Consider the following 25297-nt stretch of genomic DNA (forward strand, 5'->3'; position numbering starts at 1 on the left):
AAGACATGGGCCGCACCATCAGATGTGGCCTAGCCCACAAGATCAAGGCGTGCATGGCACTGATCAACGTGCACTGCAAGATATTGTATAGTACCAAATAGGATACTTTCCTTGTAACCCTACCCCTCCAGAGTATATAAGGAGAGACAGGGGTCCCCTAGTCGACATCTACATGGTCATCCAGATCAATACAATACAACAAATACACAGGACGTAGGGTATTACATCGATCAGACAACCCGAGCCTGTCTAAATCACTGTCTCTGCGCCTTGTGTCACCATCCGGTTCCTGATCACGCGCACCCCCACCGACAAATCTACCATCGTGGGATACCCCTCGGTGGACTGCCGAGCATCTTTTGTCAATAGTTGGCGCGCCAGGTAGGGGTGTGCGCTTCATCCATGGCGGGCCAGATGGGATCTCAAGATCGGCGCTGCTCGTGGCAACCTAACTTCCTGCAGCGGCGTCCTTCAGCAGCCCTACAGGCTCGACATGTGGCGCATGCATCACCTCCCGACGACATCGGTGTATCAAGCTTCAGCTACAGCATGCATCAACGCCGAAGATTTAAAAATAGCATTATGTCATCACGTGATGATCTACACCGCCATGCAAGCTAATTATAGCTTTCCATACGTCATCAGACACGCCACAGGAACGGGACTCCTACTCCAGCAAACCTATCGACGAGCGCGACTACTACAGACTATATGGACTCGGACGATGCATGTACCATGCAAGCTACTTGGCTTCGTATGTGTATTCATGTATGTGCGTGAGCTGCATACACACGTACAACGACATGCAAGCCAAACCAATCTTGGTTTCTTGCATGTATACGTACATCATACAAGCACGTCAACTACACCTCTATGCATGATCCGGTGATCTGACTCAACACGAGGTCCTACAGCAACGACAACAACCTAGAAGATGACCAAGAACTACTCGCTCCGACCACCTGCCGCATCGCAATGATGATCGCCGCGAAGAACGGCGCCGTGACAACCGCGACCGAGGCCATCACGACAGCTCGAGCACCTGACAATTTCGTCAACGCTGACCAGATAACGCCATACGCTGCCGACCAGACATTCTGTCTAAAGCTAAGTCACGCTTTAATATTTTTCTAAATATTCTCCAATCTTCGTATATCGTCATAATGTTTCTCTGAGCTGTTTTCTCCATATTTGCTCTCCAAATGATTTTCTGAACCCGCGAACAGTCATGTTGATGTTCGAACGCCTCCAGAGACGGCCCTGTCTCCGGCTCCTCCCTACACGTGCACGAGCGTCTGCCCTCTGCGTTATGGGTGGTCGACAGCGGCTCCTTAGCGACGCTTTGTTCTTCCTACACGCACACGGGCTCCGCGCTCCACGTTATGGTTAACAGGCTAGCTAGGGCTGGAGACTCAGCTACACACTAACTGTTCGGGCGGTTTGTATTAAATATAAATACATCTTCACACCAACTGATCGCCGAGCTGCATACGCTATTTTATCGCCATTGCTGATTTTTCTCCAGATTTCATATATTTTTACATCATGTACTACCCGTTCTACATATTTATATTGCAGGATCATCGTCCAGGTGATCGGACCACCTAGTGCTCGGACTTCTCCACCGATCAACTGGTCGGACCGCTTGGTTCATGGACTCCGTCGCCGACCAGTTGATCGGACTGTTCGCCGGTCGCTTCTACTCAATGCTCACTTCGCCGCCGACCAGTTGACTAGACTGTTCGTCGCTCGTGCTTCATCGCCAGCTACGCCGGTTACTCCTCGGCGCTCGGATTCTTCGTGTTCAGGGACTAAGTGGGCACACTTCAGCCCACTTCACCTTGTCGGTGCTCGGACATCGCCAGCTACGCCGGGGATTCCTCGGTGCTCGGACATCGCCAGCTACGCTGGGGACTCCTCGGTGCTCGGACGTTGCCAGCTACGTCGGGGACTCCTCGGTGCTCGGACATCGCCAGCTACGCTAGGGACTCCTCGGTGCTCGGACATCGTCAGCTACGCCAGGGATTCCTCGGTGCTCGGACGTCGCCAGCTACACCGGGGACTCCTCGGTGCTCGGATGTCGCCAGCTACGCTGGGGACTCCCTCGATGGTCGGATCTTGCTACGTCTCATCGGTGTGCTATCAAGGTGCTCCATGCTATTCGGATCAGGGTGCTGATCTTGGGCAGCATGTCTGGGGTCTTGATACGTGCATGTTAGACGATATCAGCAAGCTTTCAGACTTCTTTTTCTTTGACCCTGCTACAAGATTCATTCTTCATCTTCCAGTAGGCTCAGGGACTAAGTGGGTATAGTTTACCTTGCGGTGAATATGTGCTTTTCAATTTAGGGCTCCGCCCGTGGACTGGTTGCGTGCTCGGCCAGTCTTCTGCCTTTCTTCTACTTTCTGACCCTCGCACCACGTGACTACGTCACCTACTGTTAGGCTCGGTGACTAGCTATGGGGGTATGGCACTCGGTATCCACAAGACAAGACATGGGCCACACCATCAGAGGTGGCCCAGCCCACAAGATCAAGGCATGCACGACACTGATCAACATGCATCGCAAGATATTGTATAGTACCAAATATGATACTTTCCTTGTAACCCTACCTCTCTAGAGTATATAAGGAGAGGCAGGGGTCCCCTAGTCGACATCTACATGGTCATCCAGATCAATACAATACAACAAAGACACAGGACATAGGGTATTACATCGATCAGACGGCCTGAACCTGTCTAAATCGCTGTCTCTGCACCTTGTGTCACTATCCGGTTCCTGATCACGCGCACCCCCATCGACAAATCTACCATCGCGGGATACCTCTCGGTGGACTGCCGAGCATCTTTTGTCGACACGATCTGAGTTCACCCTCATCGGCTTCTATTGTCGATGGCCCACGTGTCACCATACAGCTGGTGGTGGGAAAAATATCTCCCTCGTCCTCTCGACCTCAGCCCGAGACGCCGCCTCCGGGCTTTTCCTTCGCGTCGCTGTCTCCTAAGGCATCCGCCGCGCCACCCTCTGTCGTCGCCTCTGCCGCGCGCCAACGTCGGCACCGCCGAGCGCCGCCTCCGCCTCTCCTCCCCACGGAGCGGCACCTCGGCCTAGGCGGTCGGCCTCCGCCACGGCCGCCACGCCGACCTAGGGTTTCAGCGTGGAACTGGCCTTGGCCCGGGCTCAGCGGTGCACCGGCGCGGGTGGCCTACTCGAGGAGGTGGAGTGCCACGAACACGCCGAGGAGGTGAGTTCATCTGTAGATCGATCTCGTCTCCCCGTCCCACTGCTACCGGCTCCAACTCCAGGCACATCTCTACCTCTCCTCTTCCTACTCCTCGATCCTCTTCTTGATCTAGGCGTGGAGGACCGGAGGTCAATTCCGGCGAGTGGAAGATCAGCTCGGTGATGGAGGTGCCGATTAGGGTGGCCATCAGTGCGATGCGTCCCACTTAATCAAGGTATTCCTTGATTTCTATACAACTCTTCTTATAGAATAAGTATCTGTTATTATGTTTTCAAATAATGAGTTATGAGTCATGTTTCATTCTTTATTCCAAATCTTGTAGACTATTTCCTAAGAATGATCCCATCAGAGAAAAAGGAGATGAACACGCAGAGCAATAATCTTACAATGGCTGCGAAGCGCTTGACTACATCACCAGGTAGTGGATACTAATAGAATAATGCAATAATTATTTTCCAATCATTGTTTTCATTTGATTAGTGACTTAGTCTATTGAGGATGCATGTACTAAAACCGTCTACACATTTTGCAGGCTCTTAGAGGAGATTGAAATTTCAAAGATAAAGCACATAATGACGAGCACAGAAATTGATGCTCCTATTATAGCCTCGATAGATTCTAGGTTTTTTACATGTACACCTTTCTGTTGTTTGCTTCTTTGGTACATAGTTCTAATTGTAGAATTGGTTCTCTTGCCATTTCCTGAATAGGTTTCAGGTTTTTACATGCTCTCCATTTTTTGGTTCAGCAATATATATTTGACCGTGACTCATGGACACAAGAGAAAGATGTCATTTTGGGACTGCCAAAGTGTTCGGTGAGTAAATTCTTTCAGCTACATATTATCAGAGTGGTCCTAACTTCCTATTTAAATTTCAGCTTCATCTTATAAATTTTACAGGTTTATATGAGTGGTTCATCACACATATTCAGGTATCTCCTGAGTGGATTCTATATTTTATACACATTCAAGCTTGTTCAAAGGAAAGGTGTGTTTTCATAGTGCTATGGTAACCTCCCTATTATTATGTTATCCAGGGCTTTATATTTACCACATAGATTATGCAGGGTGATGCAATTAACCTTTTCCCGCTCAGTCATGCCAGAAAATATAACATTCAATACTAGAATTGGTGTCAATTTTTCAGCCTCTGCCTTCTTGAGTCATAGAGTCAGGATGATGATAAGGATATTGAAAATTGCCTGCTGTAGTCTAGGCTGTATAGCAACATGGAAAAACTTAATTAGTTAGCCTTCAAATTACTTAGCTAGATGCTGCGCATGCATACACATGTAGAAGGAACTTGGTGGGCCCATTTTACAATATGTACAAATGATCCTAGCTTATCCAAAAATATAAACTGCTACACGTAACAAATTCTATTATCAATGTTTATCCATGGTTCCTGTTTGATACATGTCACATGCATGGCCTCCCTACCGTATGATATTAATTTTTTCTTAAGTGTAGTCATGGTTCCAAGTTGCATCATTTTTCTTCCTTCAAGAATTCTAGCTATAGCCCCTGCTCCCAGCCTCCTTAATGGTAAATAATTATTGGAATGCGTGGACCTCCATCGTTTATGTTTCGACCATCACAATTCTTCTGAAATATTAGAGGGAGCTCCACCATTAAAGTTTCGTATGTTATTGTTCCTAAACATCACCTTTTCTGTCAAAATTATTAAATCCTAATGACTTATCATTACATGCAGCCCAAAAATCTGTAGCCAATTTCATTTTAAAATAGCTTTTGTGGGGTGTTATTACAGCTGTTTTTTTTACACGTTGGAGTCTGCTGCAGCTTTGTTAAGTCTACTTGCTGTCAAAGCACTAATCAGCGTGCTACGTTTCATCATAGTTCTGTTAACAGCCAGGATTTCATGTTTCTGCTGTTGTTTAGGTCAGCAGCTCGTGCTTTCACCCTCCTTCATATTTTTCTGGTCTTTATCGCAGCCTCAGTAAATAACTGTAAAATTAGTTTCCGAATTTGCGGTACCTGCTTATTCAGATAAATATGACAACTCCATTCTATTCTTTCGTTTATTGCTACTTAGTTCACTTCTGTGCGCCTATGCATGGCACAGTTAGAAAAACAACCACATGCTTACCCTTAATTTGTGCTACCAGAATATTGTTTTGTCCTGTTTAATGTACTCTTTCATTGGAAGTTATTATTATATGAACAGAAATTGTTCAAACAAATGGTGAGAGCAAATCTGAACGGTGGGAAGTTATTTTAAATTTGCCATGTACATTCATTCTAAATTTCCTTCTTTTTCTCTCCATGGTACAGTCAATAGGTCTGGATCATAAAGTTTTCTCAAGTTTGGACATCTTTTTCCTGCTTTATATGCTGCAGAGATAGATGAGTGTAGGGGGGTACAACCCCGGATACCCACGGCAGACCACATGGGCTGCGCCCCCAGGGGCGACCCAGCCCACATGACGAAGCCTTGCGGGGCACGACTCTGCTCGGCGCCTCCCGCAAGACACTAGGAAGATATCCTGAAGATAATACGAGATCTGTTAGGATACGTATTATCCCAAGATTCCTGTAATCTGTTATTACTTTCCGGTTATCTCTCAGATCTAACCGACTTGTAACCCTATCCCCGGACTATATAAGGCGGACAGGGACCCCTTCCAACTCACGTAATATTATACGATAGCTAATACAAACCAACAGACCAAAGGAGTAGGGTATTATGTCATACTGACGGCCTGAACCTGTCTAACTCGTGTGTCTCTGTTGCCTTCTTGTTCTTGATCACACGCTTCTCTGCCGATTAATCTATCTTCGCGGGATACCCCTCGGAGGACTGCCGACGATATTCTGTCGACAGTTGGCGCGCCAGGTAGGGGGGTGCGTGCTGTTTCCTTGTCGAACAAGATGGCTTTTTACGTAGGCTCTTCGTCTCTCCCGCAGCCCGGCCAGATCTTCATGGTCGGATCCATCTCGTGGGTCATCAACGCTGACGGAGTCGGAGAGCTCATCGAGCCGGTGCAGATCGATTCTGCGCCGATCACCCCAACACCTGCGACTACAGATCTGATCTCGGAACCGCCTCCGAGGTCGCCTTCATCAACAACTCGCCGCCCGCTTCCTCGCTACCAGAGGAGGTAGATCAACAATGACGATCTAATCGCATCCATCGATCAGGTTGGTCTGAAGCTTACCGATTGCCTCTCCATCGCCGAATCGGCTCTAGACACTCTAGTTCAGCGCCGACCACCCCCCAATTTAGATCTATTGGAGGCTGCTCGGGAGACTCCGAGGGTCATGACCCTACCCTTCGGGTTCGCCAACGTCGCCGTCGCTTACCAAGATGCCCTAAGGGGTAGATTCATGGACCAGGCTGGAGATGTCCATCCTCCCACCGACCAGATCACCGACCAGCCTCCGCCGGCCGTCAACATGCTGCACGTCGGCCGACGCCACGGAGCATCCCTCCAAACCATCTTGGACGAAAATCCAGACTCCGAGTACCAGGGTTCTACGGAGACCATCGCCGAAACCACCACTGAGCTACTTCCTCTCCCTCCTTTCCGCAGTGGCGCAATCTTCAATGTCAGCGTCGATAGCCCCTCTCAGAACGGTGAAACCGAGGAGGAACGCACCACCCACGAGAATCGGAACGTCAACCATGCGCAGCACCGAGCAAACGAGATTGCTCTTGCGATGGACGAGCAGCAACTTGACTCGCAAGGAAGGCCACTCTAACGCAACCTCGATGATGAGTTTGTCCGCGTTGACGGCCACGACATCTACAAGACACCAAGCGCCAATCTCATAGTGGCCGCCAATGAGCTTGCCCGGCGCCCGCAGACACCCGAGGTCGCCAAGGTCGCCGCCATGCTTAAAGCGGCACACTGTCAGGTCAATGAGATCCGCCAGGAACAGAGACCTTCATACTCCACAACCTTGATTCGCCGATCAGCCACGACAAGAACCGATCACCGCCAAAGTTGCTTCACCGACCAGCACCGCGACGACAAACAACCCCTCTAGGGCGGAGCTAGGGACAACCGCATCAAACATCATCACTAGCTCGACCAGGAGGTCGACTAGGATGTCCGAGTGCACCTCAACAATCTCCGAGATGCACGACGACATATCGACGAACACCGATTCGGTCGCCATGAAGAAGAAGTACGCCACCACCAGGAGTACGAGCAAGAGTATGGTAACCCAGACTCGGCTCTTGAGCCGCTCAACGCCGGCAACGCTGCAGACGATGGTGCCGCCAACCCCAAAGGCCCCCAGCATTCATGAGGGTGCTCCGAACAATTTAGTGGCTCCGTGGTTTTAAAATCACCGGGGTCGAGCCCTACGAAGGAAGGATGAACCCAACACAGTGGCTACAGGCTTACGCCACTGCTGTCCGCGCCACCGAAGGAGACACCAGCGTCATGGCAAACTATCTTCCCGTCATGCTCACGCCAACCGCCATGAACTAGTTCACAAGCCTTGCCCCGGACTCCATCGGATCCTGGGAAGAGATGAAAAAAGTCTTCACTGACAATTATATGGCTACGTGTACTCGGCCGAGCACCAAGCATGATCTCAACCGCATCAACCAGAAGCCATCCGAGCTCCTCTATAGCTACATCAGACACTTTTTCGAGATGAGGAATTCTATTCCCAACATCACAGAAGCGGAGGTCATCACTGCCTTCATTAGAGGACTTCATCACCGCTAGCTTTGCTCCAAGTTCAACCGCAAGCCGCCCACAGGGATTGGCGAGATGATCACGACCGCCAAATAGTATGCCGATGCCGAGGAAGCCGAGGTGCGCTTCAATGAGGATGCGGGCACTCATCGCCCAACACGCCGCCCCGACGACCGATGCCACAACGACTGCCGCTACGATGACCGTAGTTACCATCATGACAGCGGGCGTGATCGGCCAGAAGGCCCCAAGTCTGGTCAAAATCATCGCCGCCGGCCAGACCACATCGTCGCCGCCGTTAATGAACCTCGCACCAAGCGCAACTATGACAAGCAATACAAGAAGATCCTCGATAGCCCGTGCCCTCTCCACAAGAACGCTAGACATAAGATGAAGGACTGCCTCAGCTTGGCTAAGGAGTTCCAGGACAAAAAGCTGGATGACGACACCAACGATGGAGCCGAAGGCCGCCGACCACCTGGGGGCAATGACAATGCCTTCTAGGACCACGACAAGGTGGTCACCACCATCTTCGGGGGCCTCGCCTTCACCGAGAGCAGAAGAGAATGGAAGCTCACTGCCCGGCGGGTGCTCGTCGTCACTACAGAAGACGCCACCGCCAACCCCAGCTATCGCCCATGGTCCGAGGTCCCCATCACCTTCAGCACGACCGACCAGTGGGTGGACATCCCCTACACAGGGTGTTTCCCCCTCGTCCTCGACGCAACCATCCAGAAAGTGCTTTTCAGAAAAATGCTCATCGACGGTGGGAGCGCTCTGAATCTCCTGTTCGCCGGAGCCCTAAAGGAGTTGGGCCTCGGGATAACAGATCTCACACCCTCAGACTCCTCCTGTGGTGTGGTACCTGGCAGGGCGTCCAAATCGCTTGGAGAGATCACCCTACCAGTACAGTTCGGCACGGCAAGCAATTACCGCGTCGAGCGTATCAACTTCTACGTCGCCAATTTCAACACCACCTATCACGCCATACTTGGTCGGCCAGCTCTAGCCAAGTTCATGGCTGTACCACACTATGCTTATCTGGTGCTGAAGATGCCTTCGCCTGCAGGAGTCCTGGCCATGCGGGCCAACCTCTCCATCGCCTACGCCTACGAGACAGAGTCTCACTCTCGCCGAAGCCACTGACCTCTCCATCCAGATGGCCAGTGTCTTATCGCCTATGTGACTTAGATGGCATCGATGTCCCCAACTCATGGCACATCAAGCACCTTATACGTTTCTATCCTTGAAATGCTCCAGATATGTATTCTCCGCTCCATGATGAATAAAGTTTTGGTCTCCATAATTTATCTCCATTTTTTCTCCATTATGGTTTAATCTCCACTTGTGGTCGCCGAGCTCTAAGCTACCCCATAACGAACTCCAATACGAAATCGCCATAACTGCGCCAACCACGTTTCTCCAAATCTCCAACGTATTTCGCAGAAACGAGTTTCTCCAAATCGCCGATCACGTTTCTCCAAATCTCCAACGTTTTCGCCGAACAAGTTTCTCCAAATCGCCGACCATGTTTCTCCAAATCTCCAACGTATTTTGCCGAACAGGTTTCTCCAAATCACCGACCACATTTCTCCATATCTTTGAAATGTTTCGCCGACCACCGAGCAACACACGTTCTGCTCTGCGCTCTATGGAGAAGACCCAGTCTCTGATCTCTCCCTACACATGCTATGGGCTCCGCGCTCTGTGTTATGGGTGGTCGGCTGCGGTTCCTTGGTGACGCCTGTTCCTCCTACATGTGCACGGGCTCCGCGCACGACGTTATGGACTATGGGCTAGCCAAGGCCGAGAGCTCAGTAAAGAACTAACTGCTCGGACGCCACTTATACTACATTTATCTCCAAGTTATTTCGCCAACCGCCGAGCAGCACACGTTCCGCTCTACGCTCTATGGAAAAGACCCAGTCTCCGATCTCTCCCTACACGTGCTACGGGCTCCACGCTCTACGTTACGGGTGGTCGGCTGTGGTTCCTTGGTGACGCATGTTCCTCCTACACGTGCACGGGCTCCGCACTCGACGTTATGGACTATGGGCTAGCTAAGGCCAAAGAGTTCAGTAACGAACTAACTGCTTGGACGCTACTTATACTACGTATAATTGCATTAGGGTTATTACTACAACGATTCTTCACCACAAATACTAGCAAACTGCATAAACATGCACTTTATAACATTTATGCACATACATAAATGTCTTATGTGCTCTCACGCACTCTAACTACCCTCTCCAGATGTTATAGCTAATATTCTCTGAGCAGATCACTGAGCCTCTCCATCACCATCTGTCTCGCCGAACAGGTCGATGTCGCCGGCTAGCTTCTTCACCGCGTCTCCACCTCGTCCTCCAACTGCTGGTGCTCCGCCTCGCCCATCCCTTCGGTGAACCCGGCCCCTATCGCCTGAAGGTCAATGGCTGGATAGTGGGACCGAACCACCGTAAGGGCGTGAGTAATGGAGGTCACAATGGCATCGCGGTTGAAGCTCTTGAAGTTCTCACACGCCGCCTTGCACCTTTCGATGACGGTGTCCGGACGCGATGGCCTGTCGTTGGGCTGAGGAGCCACCTCCAGGTCGACGCAGTCGAGCACCAGTTTGGCACCAGCAACTATGGCGTTGAACTTGTCCCTCTGGGTCCAGGCATCCTGCTCCAGCACATCAAATTGTGCCTTAACCCTCCAACGATAATCTGCGGGCGTCATAAGAATCCATTGAGCCAAGATATTACTCCAGCAATAACTCCAACCAAGAAGTACTCACCGTTCAGCTCCTCGGCCAGTTTGTCTGCTCGCCCTGACTCCCGTCGCCTTCTCCTCTCGGAGTTGCTCGATGGCCTGGCGTAGCTGGCCGAGCTCCACATCTTGCTCTACAAGCACAACAGCCATCACCAACAATATGGCTATTCAACTATACAAAGTACACTCGCCGATACGCCATACCTACTTTCTGCTCGGATACGTTCCTATGCTGCTCGGACTTCTGCTCCAGCTGATCGGAAGCACTTGATAGCTGCTCAGACTTGCCGCGTAGCTGCTCGGACACGGTCGCCAGCTGCTCGGACAGGACGCCCTTCTGGTATTCCAGGTCCCGCGCGTTGGACTCTGCAAGGTCTCGCTCACGCTGGACCCTCTAGATGTTTCTCTCCATAAGGTTCATCGCCTCCTTGAGTTTATCGTTCTCCTCGGTGAGGGGCTCCATCCTCTTTATCAGCTGGCGTCGCTGCTCGGCAGTCCGAGTTATCCCCTGTAAAAACGCCAAGATTATGAAGAACAACTCTGGTCTCCAACGTCAAAGAGGAGCATTCCAGACGCAGTACTAACCTTGATCTGCTTCATCACCCTGGCAAGGGCAGACTCCAGTCTCCTGAGCTCCCTGGTGGTGTCCTCCTCCTCGACAACCACCACCTCATCGCCGCGCTTTCAGAGGATTCAGACAGCTTGGGGTCGAGGTTCATCACGCTCGATTTCCTCCACCTCGTCCTCCTTCGCTGCAGCTAGAGGCACCACCTGGGGGCGTAGTGTCCGGATAGCGTGTCCGACCACGCCCTTCGATGCCTTAGGGAGCGCTGTCTGCTCCTCCAGCACCGCAGGCTTCTCCGCTTCAGATTCCGGCGTGACGCCGGCAACTCTAGCCTCTGCTCCCGAGGACCCAACGGTTCCCACCGTTGCCTCGGGCGCTGCTGCTGACCCGTCCGCCGTCGACACCAACCGTTCGTCACCACCAAGTCTAGTAGAAGGGGCGGTTGACTCCTCCGTAGGCTGTCAAGCACCCGGGTACTCTGGGATGGGGTCCATCGGCATCTCCACCCCGGGGCCAGCCTTTGGCTGCTTGTCATCCGCCCTGAGGCCAGCCTTCGGCTGCTCATCAGTCTGGACGGGCAAGGCCGAATCCTCCGTATGCCTCGCTCTGCATCAGATTAGCTCGTCAATCACCAAAAAGGATAAGGAACGACGACAAAGTAACTCCAAGGCAAGGATACTTACGGTTTGGTCTGTCGGTACAATTTCTTGAACCAGCGCTGCCTACTCAAGCCCCCAGGCATGGCCATGGGGTCGACTCCTGTGCTCTAGGGTGAAGGTCCCGCCTTCTCCACCGCCGGCCTCTCCTCCGCCTGCCACTCTGGGACTTCCTCCGCCCGCAGCTCTGGGATTCCCTTCGCCTGCTGCTCGGGGACTCCCGTCGCCTGCTGCTCGGGGAAACCCGTCGCCTGCTGCTCGGGGACTCCCGTCGCCTGCTGCTTGGGGACTTCTTCGCCTATCTTTGATCGTACCTCCACGCGCGTGTTGCGTGGAGGCGCCTTCGTGCTCGATGGAGGAGCCATTGGCACTTCATCGTCATTCGACCACTCGGACACCGTGGTGCTCCACGTCCGAGTGGTCCGGTCACCGCCAAGCTAGATGCCACCTAGCTTGAGGGGAGCGGCACCCATCGTTTTTCTCTTCTTTCGGGTCGACTCGTCTGCCGCTGCCCTCTTCCCTCGGACCTTCTCTGACACTGAGGGAGAACTCTCCGTCTGACCAGCGTCCGTGCCTCCGGACTCTGATGAGGCGCTGGCCGCTTCTTCAGGCCGAGCCAGTGGCTGGGCGTCTACTCCCCTCGGCCAATCACCCCTCGGCACGACTGAGAAGTACACCGCTCTTTCCTGCTAATGGATCTTTGCATAAGTGAATTAGTTCACTGCTCAGCAATGCTGCAGTATTAAAATTATCCGGAACAAACAATTGAGATAGTTACCTGAGGGGGCAGATTCGTGCAGTTAAAGGGTCTCGTCTGCCCCGACACCCGGAATGAGGCCAATGGAGCGAATAGCTCTACGGCCCGCTCTACAACCTCGTTTCTCGACAGCGCCTCCGACCTCTACTGGGTGCCGTCGGTGTCCCCCTTAAAGTCAAAGCCCATGTGGGCCCTCTCCTTGCAGGGTTGGATGCGGCGTATTATGAAGCTTGCCGCTACCAGTCCACCATTGGTCTTCACGCCCTTTATTAGGCCAAGGAGCTCCCTCACTTGCTCCATATCAGCACTATTTGGCCTCTCCGACCAACTTTTTTGGCTCTCCGGGATGTGGTCGGCATCACAGCGGATGGCAGGATGGCTCTACTTCATGTAGAACCACCTGGCATTCCACCCCTTCAGCGACGTGTTTAGCGGCACAGTAAGGTACTCGCCCACCATCCCATCACGCAGCTGAAGATACACTCCGCCGACCACCTTAGAACCACTATCGCCCTTCTTCAACCAGAACAGGTGTCTAAAGAGGTTGAAGTGTGGAAGAATCCCCAAATACGCTTCGCAGAAGTGGATAAAGATCGATATGTGCAATATGGTATTTGGGTAGAGGTTGCACAGACTAACCACCTAGAGCTCCAACAGATCCCTCAGGAATGGATGAACAGGAAATCCCAACCTGCGCCAGAAATAATCCTCAAATACCACCACTTCGTCGGTATGAGGCATGGGGAAGGGCTCACCGAGGGCCGGTCGCCATCCGACGGTGACGCGATCAGGCAGAATGCCCGCCTCCACCAATCTGTTGAGCTCCGCCTCTCCCGTTCGTGACGGCACCCACTCTTCGTCGCGCCAGATTTCGACGCTCGCCTTCTAGGGGCTCGTCTTCTTCAGTTTCGTAGCTCCCTTCTTTGGCGCCATCTCTCAGATCTGGTTAGGGTTTGGCGGCGGAAGCAAGTGTAGATGTGAATCTGGAAATGCGACGGCTGAGGAGGAAGATGAAATGGCAAAGGGGCAAAGGTATGAGCGCGGGGTGCGGCGGTGCAGTTATAAAGCACTCCCCCCACCTTTTCACATTCGAGGGTTTTTTGGGAAACCGTTCCCGCGATTTGCGCTTCTCCGAATTCTCCGCAACTAAAGGTGGGCCGTTACTTGGGCCTTCGCGCAACCCCGGCCCGTATCACTGATTTATCTCCGTAATTTGTTACGGCTCGCCGAATATTCGCTGACATCTCCGTCAACCGTTATGGCTCAGTAATTACTACTGTACAGTCATTACTCTGGGGTTTTCTCCACGATTCTGTTTTTCCCAAGTTGACTGCTGTTTCAGACCCTGGCACCACATGACCATGTCACCTACTGTCAGGCTCGGGGACTAAGTGGGCACACTTCACCTCGTGGTGAATGTGTTTTTTGGGGCTACGCCCGGGGACTGGTTGCCTGCTCGGCTAGTCTTCTATTTTTCTTCTACTTTGGACCTTGGCACCACATAACTACGTCATCTACTATCAGGCTCGGGGACTAAGTGGGCACACTTCACCTCGCGGTGAATGTGTTTGCTTTATTCTGGAAGACTCCGCGCCTCTTGAAGCTGAAGAAGACTATCTCCTTTTCTCGTGGTCGGACTCTAAGTGGGCACACTTTGTCCACTGCGAAGAAATTTTCGATTCTGAACTTGAGCTCCTTACACCCTTATGGCAAGCCGTACTTGGGTTATACTGCTCGGCTACGGTTCACGATGCTCGGCGATGGTTCACGCTGCTCGGCAACTGCTCACAACTGCTCGGCAACTGATCACGGTGGTCGGACCATGAGTTTGACTGCTCGGCTTTGTTCGCACCTACTCGGACGAGCTCAAGACGGCGTTGCACAATGGGTACAAGGCGCTCGGGGACTAGCTGTGGGGGGTACGACCCCGGATACCCACGGCAGACCATATGGGCTGCGCCCCCAGGGGCGGCCCAGCCCACAAGACGAAGCCTTGCGGGGCACGACTCTGCTCGGCGCCTCCCGCAAGACACTGGGAAGATATCCTGAAGATACTACGAGATCTGTTAGGGTACGTATGATCCCAAGATTCCTATAATCTGTTATTACTTTCCGGTTATCTCTCAGATCTAACCGACTTGTAACCCTGCCCTCTGGACTATATAAGGCGGGCAGGGACCCCCTCCAAACTCACGCAATATTATACGATAGCTAATACAAACCAACAGACCACAGGAGTAGGGTATTACGTCATACTGATGGCCTGAACCTGTCTAACTCGTGTGTCTCTGTTGCCTTCTTGTTCTTGATCACACGCTTCTCTGCCGGTCAATCTACCTTCATGGGATACCCCTCGGAGGACTGCCGGCGATATTCTGTCGACAATGAGTATCTCAATGATGGACAAATGATGGGAGCAAAGACAACAAGCTAGGACAATAGATGTTGAGTTCTTGTTGAACCCAACCACTTCGATTGCGCAGTTCTTATTCGAAACATGATAACCTGGTGCGTCTGGAGTTAATTTTTCCTTCATTTTGGTGTGCTTTGCATTAGCAAATACTTTGATTGCTCAGACACAAATGGTGTGGTCTATTGGGTTGCGATTGGTGTTGTGCTTTTGTAATATATGCCAATGCCTTTGTCGTGCTAATTTTGTAGATGTCAAGTAATAGTATGCATGAAGATCGGCTTCTCTTTTTGCCTAGCTGCACTACTGCTGCAAGTGTCTACTGCGTTCCCATACCATGTGTCCGACGAGTCACTATCAGAGCCATGTCAATGTAAAAGGTATCCCCCCTTCTTACTTTGGTCCTTTTATTTATTTTTTTCTGGATTGGGCCACACTGACTGCTATTATATTGCGATTGGATTTTTGTTTCGATTCAATCCTGAGGGCATGCCTAGAGTTTGGGTTCTATGTTGCTAGCTACCGTTTTGGTTGTCATAGCTACTGACAAGTTTTTGGAATTTTTTTTGTGCAGCTTCATTGATCAGGGCCCTTCTCACGGTACAGCATGGTGGCTGCTTTTTTGGTGAGCCCATTTTGATTCTGCAGGTCCTTTTCCTAATACATAGCCTTGCTCTTTGCTTTGTCGTTTGAATGGAGTAAAGCCGGATCTGACAATAGAATAAACAGCCTGTTTGAGAGAGCTCTACCTGATGATTGGTTGCAAAATCTGTTCTGCTGTAACGCTGTTATTTAGCCTATGAGGCAGAAATACCCTGCAACTCTTCTACAGCACAGCGTGTGTTCTTCCCAGCTATACATGCCTGTCCATGATATGATGCGGACATGTACCATTTTCTAATTTGATGTTCCTGTGGTTTTTTGTCTGCCTTGCAAAGCCTTGTCCTAAACATTGTTATGTACTCAACTGAATAAAAACAAGTTATTTAATTGCTATAGCATTTCATCTGCAGTTTCTCCTGATATTACACCATGAATGTAAGAGTTGGGCTTAGTTCTACCACTGAAGGAGTTCTCAAATCTCCAGGAAGTTGATCATTTGTCAGTGTCTTTGACTTAAATATGCATGCCGTGTGAGCTCTGATTCAGAATACGTCGGCTTATGTAGCCTATTCTCTTTCGCTTCAATACTGTAATTTGGCTCAATTATTTTTTGTTAGGACCGTGATGCCGCCTAGAGGCTCTACTTAGCCAAATAAAAGATTGACATCCTATTACTATGCTAGGTTTAGATTACTATGCTATCCTCAACTTTACTTGCCTAGTAACTTTTTATAATGGTCTAATTGAAACTCTATTCTACAGAGAATGTGCATGCTCTCTTTTATTCGTCCAAGTCTGAGACTTGATTTGGAGTGCTCATGACGATGGACCGATAAGGGACTCATGCATGGGCGAAATGGTTGCAGATCTCAGACTGGGGACATGGATGTAGATCTCAAACTGGTTACAAGCAATGGGAGGTAAACAAAAAGCAATCATTTTCTACATGATCTAATGTACATATTATGCCTTCATCTTTGACAAAAAAGATAAACTGAAGAAAAAGCATTGGCTGAAAATTCACATGTCATAGGAATTTAGGTGTGCTGCAGCCCTCATATTTCCTAATTAACTACTTCAGTTATTGCCATTTAATGTTTCGAGACGTGAGTAGCTTCATGGATAGCTAATAATCTTATTCAACTGAAACGTCGTTAGAACTTCCCTACTGAGACCACTCAAATATTTATGCACATGGTAATTTTAAAAGCCTCCTAAAAATGGATGCCATATTGGAATTACTCTCTTTTTGAAGGGATATATATTTATAATGCATTGTGTAACCATATTTCCTGTTCTGTTGAACGTTGGTCCTTTACAGCGGCAAGGGCAATACAGGTGAACCTATTGGCATTTTCTGAAGAATTTGATCTGGAGCATCAGGTAATCTCTAGATTCATTGAAAAAATAGTTTCTCCATGTGACCTTGTTTGTCTATGACTGCATAGATAGTGGTGGCAAGCAAATGAGGTCCTTTCAGGAATTGAGAGCACTAAAATGAATAATTAAGAGACAGTAACCTCCTCAAATTGTTAATAAATATGTTACAATTGTTCTACGTGATTGGGTTGTAGTGGAGCTTCCTCCAGTACCAAGTTATGAAGAAGTGGTTTGCATATGTGTTTCAGTTTCATGCTCAAGTTATTTACGGTCATTTTCCACTAGGGCCTCTATGTGTTAGTTTTCCCTTTATCTTTTCTTTGCATTACCTGTTATATGCTACATAATTTAACGTAAGACCAAGGCCAATATGGAGAGACACCCAGGCTGTATATATAACCCCTTTTATTAGGATGGCAAAAGAGAACACAGTTGGAATTGGGTTTCAATTTTATGCAGTTTTACCTTATGTACAAATTTACAAGAACAAAGAACCGTTACATATTGAAAATAATATCATCCCCATAACTGAGTATCTTATTGTATTTCTTAACTTAATGCATTATGATCTTTGGTTGGGTTAATGATAGATATCGATCTTCCCCTTGACTGTGCCGATAATAATTGTACATTACTTCCTCACAAGAATATTTTTTTGGGTGGTGTTTGCAAATTGATGGGAGTATAAGAAGGCTTATGCCAATGTACCATTATAAGTAATCTATAATCAAAACATATATATATATATATATATATATATATATATATATATAAGTAATCTGTATGATTATAAGCAATATGTCTTTTAACAGATTTCTTTCCTTTTACTGTTCTGTCTCTATCAAAAAATTAGATCTAAAAAAAAAAAGGCAATCCTCTGTGCACAAAAGTCTATTTCATGGCGACATTACAAATTTATGCTTTATTTTACACGGTGTCCACTGTTTTTGTGGCTCCAGTCCTTGTTCTTCTTTAACATAGTACATTTACATATGAATTCTATAGGATGAACCAGAACGGACCAACATCATTGAAAAAAAAGGAAAGCACAGATCTTACTCAAACAGAGGCCCTGCAGGCAAAAGCACAAAAATATCATGCTCCTGCATCTTCAGATTCCCCTCCCAAAAGGTATGTTTTTTCCACTGTGTGTCCATCTTCGAGCATGATGGTATCATTCTACAAAAAACACGGTTCAAAGACTTTTACAGGGAGCATATTCAACCAACCTTTTCTATCCAAACTGCAGATCCAGAAAGGAAGAGCCAAAGCCACAGGGAAAAGGAACTGCACGCAGGACCTCTCTCAGTCAGCAAAAGAAGTGAACAAAGTTCGTCTGAACAAATTGTTTTCTGTTTTCATATAGATTCATACTAACTCACAATTAGGATCTAACTTTCGACCCACTTTTCTTGTATTCTAGGTTCATCAGGTTCCTTTTAGATGCGTGCTATACAAAGTGCAAGAAAACTTGCTTCTGCAGCCTACCTGTATAAAGAGTTTAAAAACTTATGATGTATTAAGAGTCTAGAACTATTGTATGCCTGACTTTTGCATATGCGGCAGGCAACGTGTAGTGTCTTTCGACGGTGGCCTTTCCGACCGTGAAGCAAAATTCTAAACAACTGATATGCACTGTCTCAGAATCACCAGGCGAACCATCAGGATGCAAGATCTGTATAATTATGCTTCGGACAGCGTTACTACTAATCATGGTAGCGAATGTACAAAACCACTGTGTGGACCCAGTGTTCATGCATTCTTTAACCTACCGCCGTGTATACTAAGCTTATATCTAATCGTCCTCACCGTTTAAGACATTTTATAGTTTATTTATATAACATATATACCCTGTTAATCCTTCTACAATCCATCACCATCCAATTGGCCACGCGCGCAAGGGCGCACGCAATGTACTAGTAACTCTTCAAATTGAAGCGCGTCGCCGAGCAGCTACGGTGGACACGTTAGTAAAATTTTTTTCACCGTTCGATCTCCGTTCAATGCCTCCAGTTTACTCCACCTTATCCTTCCTCTAGAGTCTTCAATGCACGCCGCCCTTGCCCACGCCGCCGTCTCCTTCTCTCTCCATGTGGCGGTGCACCAGGTGGGCCCCTGGGCTCGCCGCTCTCCGACGCAGTGGTGCACCAGTGTGTCCAGATCCCGGCCATGGCCGGAGCCAGGGCGGCGACGGCTATCCCCTCCCCCGCACCACGCGCGCCTCCCTCTCTCTCCCTATCCTCTACCGATGTGGCGGTGCAACAGTCGGCGGTGGCCGTGGCCGCGAGCAGAGTGCCACTATCCCCTCCACTCCCCCGCGCACAGCATGCAATCTCCCTACGTTGACTATGAATCGTGTTCTATTGGTTGACCTATAATGCCTGCAGCTCCAATGTTTGCCTTCTCTGTGTTCATCTCTGGGAGGACAGCACCAATTGCCAGTTGCCACCTCACTATCACTGCTACAAAGGTTATGTAATCTCTCTCAGCTTAGCTCCATATGAGTGCCTGGGCATTTTGAATGTTGGTCGATTTTATCAGAGGCCACAACAGATAGTGTACTTCTCATCACTACTTCTTGCCATCTTACCTGACCACATTTCCAAAGTGGTGGTCACTTATTTCCCTTGTCAACAGAGCACAAATTGATATGTACATTTCAATTGCTACAGCGATGTTCAACTCCTGTAATATTCTGCATAGGTAGACTACTTTGAAGTTTTGACATCTGCCATTTTTTTCTTCTTGAGCCTGTGACGAAAAATTCCATACCCATTGCTCAAGGATATGATCTGATGTTCATTTTCTTGTGAGGTACTGGGCATGACCTGTTATTTATATTATGCAATTTCTGAGAGTAACCCGGTTGTCAGCATGCCTTGAAGCTTCAAGTTGAAGAACAAATGATGATTGGTATGTTTCCGAGGCTTCTAAAAATCCCGTCTTCATTGGGGAAAAAATTCTGACCTTTTTCGTTGTGGCAGCATAGATTTTACAGCCCTTTAAAACATGTTAGTTTGCAAAGAGAAATGTCACTAGGAATTACTATTATTTAGCTCACCCTTTCCTCTGAATTATATAGGCGTTGCAGTTGTATTTTCATGACATGTTTTTGGCATACTCATAATTGAACCAACTGAAAGTGAGACCAAGGTAAACATTTGCAACTTTTCTCTCACCGATCGACATGGTCACTGTAATTTTCTTGCCGTTCTGTAGGGTGTGGTCTGGTTGAACCTTCTCTCCTTTCATGTTGATTTCTTACCTATACCTACTTACTGGGCTTTATATGTTTTTTTAACGAATAGGAAAGTGTTGTTGGTACATTTAAATAACAATGATGATTCTACTCTTTAGGGTCAGCTTTGTCCCTAACCCCCCTCCCCTTCGATTTCTGTATAAAAGCAATACTACTTCTTCTCATGCTTACTATGATATGTCGCTAACCTTTTCAAAACATAAAATGGAGATCAATGAGGTCATTGCAAGCTACCTGCTGCTCTGTACCAACGTAAGAAAAAAGAGGTAGCCTTAGGATTATTTTGGTATATGATTTGTCTCTGTACCAACGTGAAAACATACATATACTATACTTAAGTTCTGCAACCATGATGAGCAAAATAGTAGGCAAAGTACTTAGTCTTCAATCTTTGATTATAGTTCTAATGTTTCCCAATATGCATATGAACATAACCTTTGTAGTGAAAGAAAATAGGTGCAAATAAAAAAGGAATGGGAGAGGGGTGGAGTAATCAGTATTTGAGTGCTCTAAGTATTTATATTTATTTTAGCCATACATACAACCTAAGAGTTGTCCTGCCAAACTGACATATTGTCCAATATGAAAATACCATTTATTAATGGTTATTTCTCAAAACAAATTATTCAGAGTATATTTATTAAGGGTTATTTCTATGGGAGTTGTATGAGGTTTTGGGATTGCATTGCCTTTTGTGTGGCTAATAGATTAGGAAGCAACAAAATACAATGCTCCCTAACTTATAAGAATTTATTCATGCTATGCTGATTAACACATGACGTCCTCCAGTCTATTATTATTCCTGGTAGGTTGATATGATGATGATGTCAGGAACTGATCCACGTGCCCTATGAAGACAATGGTGTCGTCTGCTATCAGATTGGTAACCTCCTACCTATGTACGCATTTTAAGTTGGTTTGTTTCTAAATACTGATACGTCTTCTCAACTACAACGAGGTACTATTTTGAAAAATCTGAAGGTTAAATAACCGTATATGGTTATATGTCGATGTACTGTCCTCCTATGCCTTATACTGTACTGAAGGATTAGATCAAATGAATGCATATAGTTACTATGATAACAGCGTCCGATTACCTATCTACTTATTACGTTATTGACTTGCCAAAAATATGTCAGACAGACTGATCCACCCCCTCTCCCATTCCCTTTTCATTCCCACCTATTTTTATTTCTTTTCCTGTTTTCCTTCATGGCTATTCTTTTTTTAATTTTCCAAAAACCAAGTTCTTTGTTAAACTTATGGGTTAATCTACCGGTACACACCTCTGCCTCTATTGTGATTGATTTACCATCACGCTTGCCTGTTTTCTCATTCTTGCTTTCTTACATTTTAATGCGCTACTTTTTGGTTCCTGATATCATGATCCTCGGTCGAACCTCCTACAATAAATTGCTGCAACCTGTTGTGAGCCAGTGTGGCCTGCCATATGCTTAATTGATTTGCTGCTGTACTTTATGGCTTACACACCTACATGCCTTCATATTTTCCCAAATGTGCTTCATGCATTGTTCCTATTGAAGTACGCCAAATGCAGGAAGCTATCGTGTTTATATTTCTTCACCTCTGTCAGCTTCTTTCTTATTTGGTACAATAAGACCTGTTATTTTGCTTCAAACAGTTTGGTTTTCGCTTTTTTAATTTCCTTCTTCAGTCAGCACTGCTTTTCCATGTCTCCCTTGTATCATTCAGTTAGTTAGTACCTTATGGGAAAGTTCATCTGTTCTTTTCTTTGGCAGCTATTTTCGACTCAGATTTCTGAATTGTTATGTGTAGTGGACTGCTGATCCTTTCTCTTACATCCCTATATGTGGTTTCACTTCTCCACGTAGCTACACAATCTATTTGATGGCCTGTAGAAAACTGAGTGACGAGTAAGAATCACAAGGTCGTTGATTTACAGGTCTGTAGCTTGCTTCGTGCGCCATTTGTGATAGAGATTCTTCCAGTTTAATTCAGTCCCATATGATGCTTAAATTTACCATGATATGCTATGCCTGATGAAATTATTCTTTTTGCAATACAGTGACCATCTGCTACCTCGGACAGAAAGGTCAATGCAAAATCTAATCAACAATTCCTGCCCTTCATTTTTTGCCTTCTAATTGATGGTCCAATGCTTCATCGCATTAGTGCTTCCATTGAGATATTTTGCTATTTTTCCATATGGATCAGTTTTCCCAGTTCCCTTGTATAGTTAATTTACCTTGTACTCATGCCTGCTCTCCATAGGTTGTTAGTTGTCAAGTTTTTTTTTTTTTTTTTGCCATCTACAATTCCGTGGATTCGTGATCTGGGTAGGTTAAATAGCTCTCCATTCATTTTAAGCCGTCTCCAGCTAATATAACCCTTGACTATTTTACTTACCACCTTCTAAGCATAGGTCGTGACTGGGTTCAGTAATGAACTGTACATTGTCCTTAGAAATATGCAAAAAAAAAAAAATTAAACAAAATCTTAGGTCTACCTGCTGTCACACTAACCCATTTTGCCTCTATTTTTTTTCCCAGATCTTCGTTCACGATAATTAAGACAATTAGAACACAACATCCAGGATGAAACTGTCTGCAGTGGATCCTCCTCTTGTCGCGAAACACAGTTCCACCAATTCGTCCCCTTTTTAAATTTAATCTTTATTTGATAACACATCATCCTAGAATGTTGCTATAACCTAATCGCCCCGCCCGCGAGGGCGCGCGTTTTCCACTAGTTTTTATTAACTCTACTAGTATAGTGCCCGTGCTAACGCAACGGCGGCATTTTAGGAATACACATGAAAACTGAATGAGCGATAGAAATACAATATTATTATATATAAAAAATTGAATGTACACAGTCAAGTATAAACTCACAGCATCCCCTGACCAAGTTTTCAGAAAATATATTATCATATAAAAATCTGAATATATACAGTGTAAGCCTCTAACGGACAGGGGAAGCTTTCCATACCAATCTCTTCAGCTTTCTAAAGCTTTTCATTAATCATGTCTTGAGAATGAAGCTCTGTTCTTGCTAAAAGCATCAAGCAAGAGAGTAACCTGCAGCAAAAAAGGAAAAAAATACCACATCAAAACTAAAACATTTACTTCTATCTTTTTCTCCTTGATATGTTTTGACAACTGCAATATGGCATCCGTCTGTGAACATTGACAATATAATCAAAACTGGATTTAATTGATATACAATGCACAGGCTGTAGAGACAAAAAAAATGGGGGATTTGAGATTGGGGAACTTAAGTGTGAGACTAAAAATTGGTGTCATCCATGACTGTGCCCCTGATCCAGACCACTTAAGCCCACACACCTCATGACTGTGCCCCTCGTATGTCTGCACAACATGGTTCCTAATTCTCACGTCGTTGTTCACGATCTTGCCATCGATGCCGCCAGTGGTGAGGATGTTGTTGTTTCATGTCAGTGAGCCAACTCTTGCCTCATGCACACCTTTGAGAGTTCTCAACTGCAGGGAAAGAACGACCTGAATTCAACAACAGAGAACGTGCATGCATTTTTGGATGACCAAGGACACTGCACATACCAACCAGTTGGAGCTGGTGTCCCAGAGCTGGACATCAAACGAGTTGAGCCCAACAGCGATATGCTGGCCATCTGGAGCAGCGATATGCTGGCCATCTGGAGCCCAGTTGACGCTTGTGATGGGACAGCTGTTATCGTCGATGATCAGAAGCTCAAACGTGGACCCACTGGATGCATCCCACAGGTTTACCGTGTCACCCAGAGCAATGGACAGTGAGTTGTTGCTCCCTCAGTCGAGCAGGTTGAGGTATTAGTCGTCATCAACAAGCTCTGGTGCGTCTAGAGTCCTCTCTACAGATTGTATACATTTCGAGCAGCATCAGAAATCGCCATCCAAGTGATGAACACGAAGAATTCAGTAAATGCATATACCTGGGGAATATGTCACCGCTACTTGGCCGGCTTGGTGTGGTGGGAGGAAGCTGCAACGGTTGCCGAGACGTTCTCAGGCTCATACGGCTCGTTCCTGAAGGCGAGGATACATGTCCGGTTGTTGAGCAGCTTCTCAGCGAGCAGCCTCCGGTAGGTCTCCTTGGATGGTGACACAGCCTCCCGTAGGTCTCCTCGGATGGTGACACAAGCCGGCTCTGTCAGGCGAATCATCGAACACCCGTGCGCGCCCACAAAACATTCTGACTCAGGGAGCAGGTGACATACGTAGCACTTGGCTGACGGGTTGCGCGATCCCTCGAGCGCGGAGAGGTGGAGTCGCAGAGCGGCGACTTCGGCGAGGAGGGCCTCGCGCTCGGCGCGCTAGCATGACTCTTCGTGGAGCCACTGCTATTCTTCCCGCAGCCAGCACTGCTCCTCGCGGCACCGCGCCTCCTCGCTGACCTTCCAGGATGAGGGGCCCGCGGCGCAGGCAGGACCGACGTAGCCTAGGCGAACCGCGTCCCACTTCACGCTGGCCGCCGCCGCCGCGTGTACCTTGATGGGCTCGGCCACTCCCGCACGCTCCTGGTCCCCCGCCGCGTCCGCCACGCGCCGCCGGAAATCAGAGATGGTCACGTGGTGGCACGGCCGCTCGGCGACCGTGAGCGCGAGCGCATCGCGCGATGGTGTTCCGGCCGCTTGGAGACCGCGAGCGCGATCGGGATCGCTGCGGGGCCTGGAGAAGGGCAGCGCCGGCGGCCGGGCGGGATCGCGGCGAGGCCTGAAGGAGGACAGTAACGTGATTCGTCGTTGCGCGATGGTAGCCCGGTCGCTCGGCGAGCGCGAGCGCGATCTAGGGCGGGGCGGCCGCTCCGCGATGCCGCTCGGCAACCGCCGCGAAGAAGGAAATATTTTTTAAGGAAGCTTTTTTCCGTTTTTTTGGGGATTCGATCCTGGGTTGTTAGCTGTGGACGTCGTGTAGGGGGCGTGGGGTAGGGCACGAGGATGAGAAGCCTAACATCACACATCGAATCATAGCCATTGAACTTGTTTAGGTGTTTT

At 48.1% G+C, this 25297-nt stretch overlaps 1 protein-coding gene across 6 annotated transcripts; it reads left to right on the top strand.

Annotated features, from left to right (window-relative positions):
• The first annotated feature begins 1422 nt into the window (after positions 1-1422).
• Positions 1423-18788, top strand: LOC136528277 (uncharacterized). Of its 6 annotated transcripts, XM_066521210.1 has the most exons (13): positions 1423-3460; positions 3569-3664; positions 3779-3868; positions 3995-4063; positions 4148-4235; positions 5051-5149; positions 15361-15442; positions 15637-15687; positions 16428-16585; positions 16987-17048; positions 18051-18176; positions 18295-18375; positions 18469-18785. In XM_066521210.1, exons 9-13 carry the CDS (start codon positions 16579-16581, stop codon positions 18574-18576), a joined length of 384 nt encoding a protein of 127 aa, XP_066377307.1. In that variant the 5' UTR covers positions 1423-3460; positions 3569-3664; positions 3779-3868; positions 3995-4063; positions 4148-4235; positions 5051-5149; positions 15361-15442; positions 15637-15687; positions 16428-16578; the 3' UTR covers positions 18577-18785. The 6 variants fall into 6 exon arrangements, with proteins under 6 accessions (XP_066377307.1, XP_066377310.1, XP_066377305.1 ...); XM_066521213.1 differs by lacking the exon at positions 5051-5149 and having other exon boundaries at positions 15314-15442; positions 18478-18788; XM_066521208.1 differs by lacking the exon at positions 5051-5149 and having other exon boundaries at positions 3957-4063; positions 15314-15442.
• The last annotated feature ends 6509 nt before the right edge of the window (positions 18789-25297 follow it).

Source organism: Miscanthus floridulus, chromosome 19, assembly GCF_019320115.1.
Source record: "Miscanthus floridulus cultivar M001 chromosome 19, ASM1932011v1, whole genome shotgun sequence".
In the NCBI taxonomy this organism is placed as follows: Eukaryota; Viridiplantae; Streptophyta; class Magnoliopsida; order Poales; family Poaceae; genus Miscanthus; species Miscanthus floridulus.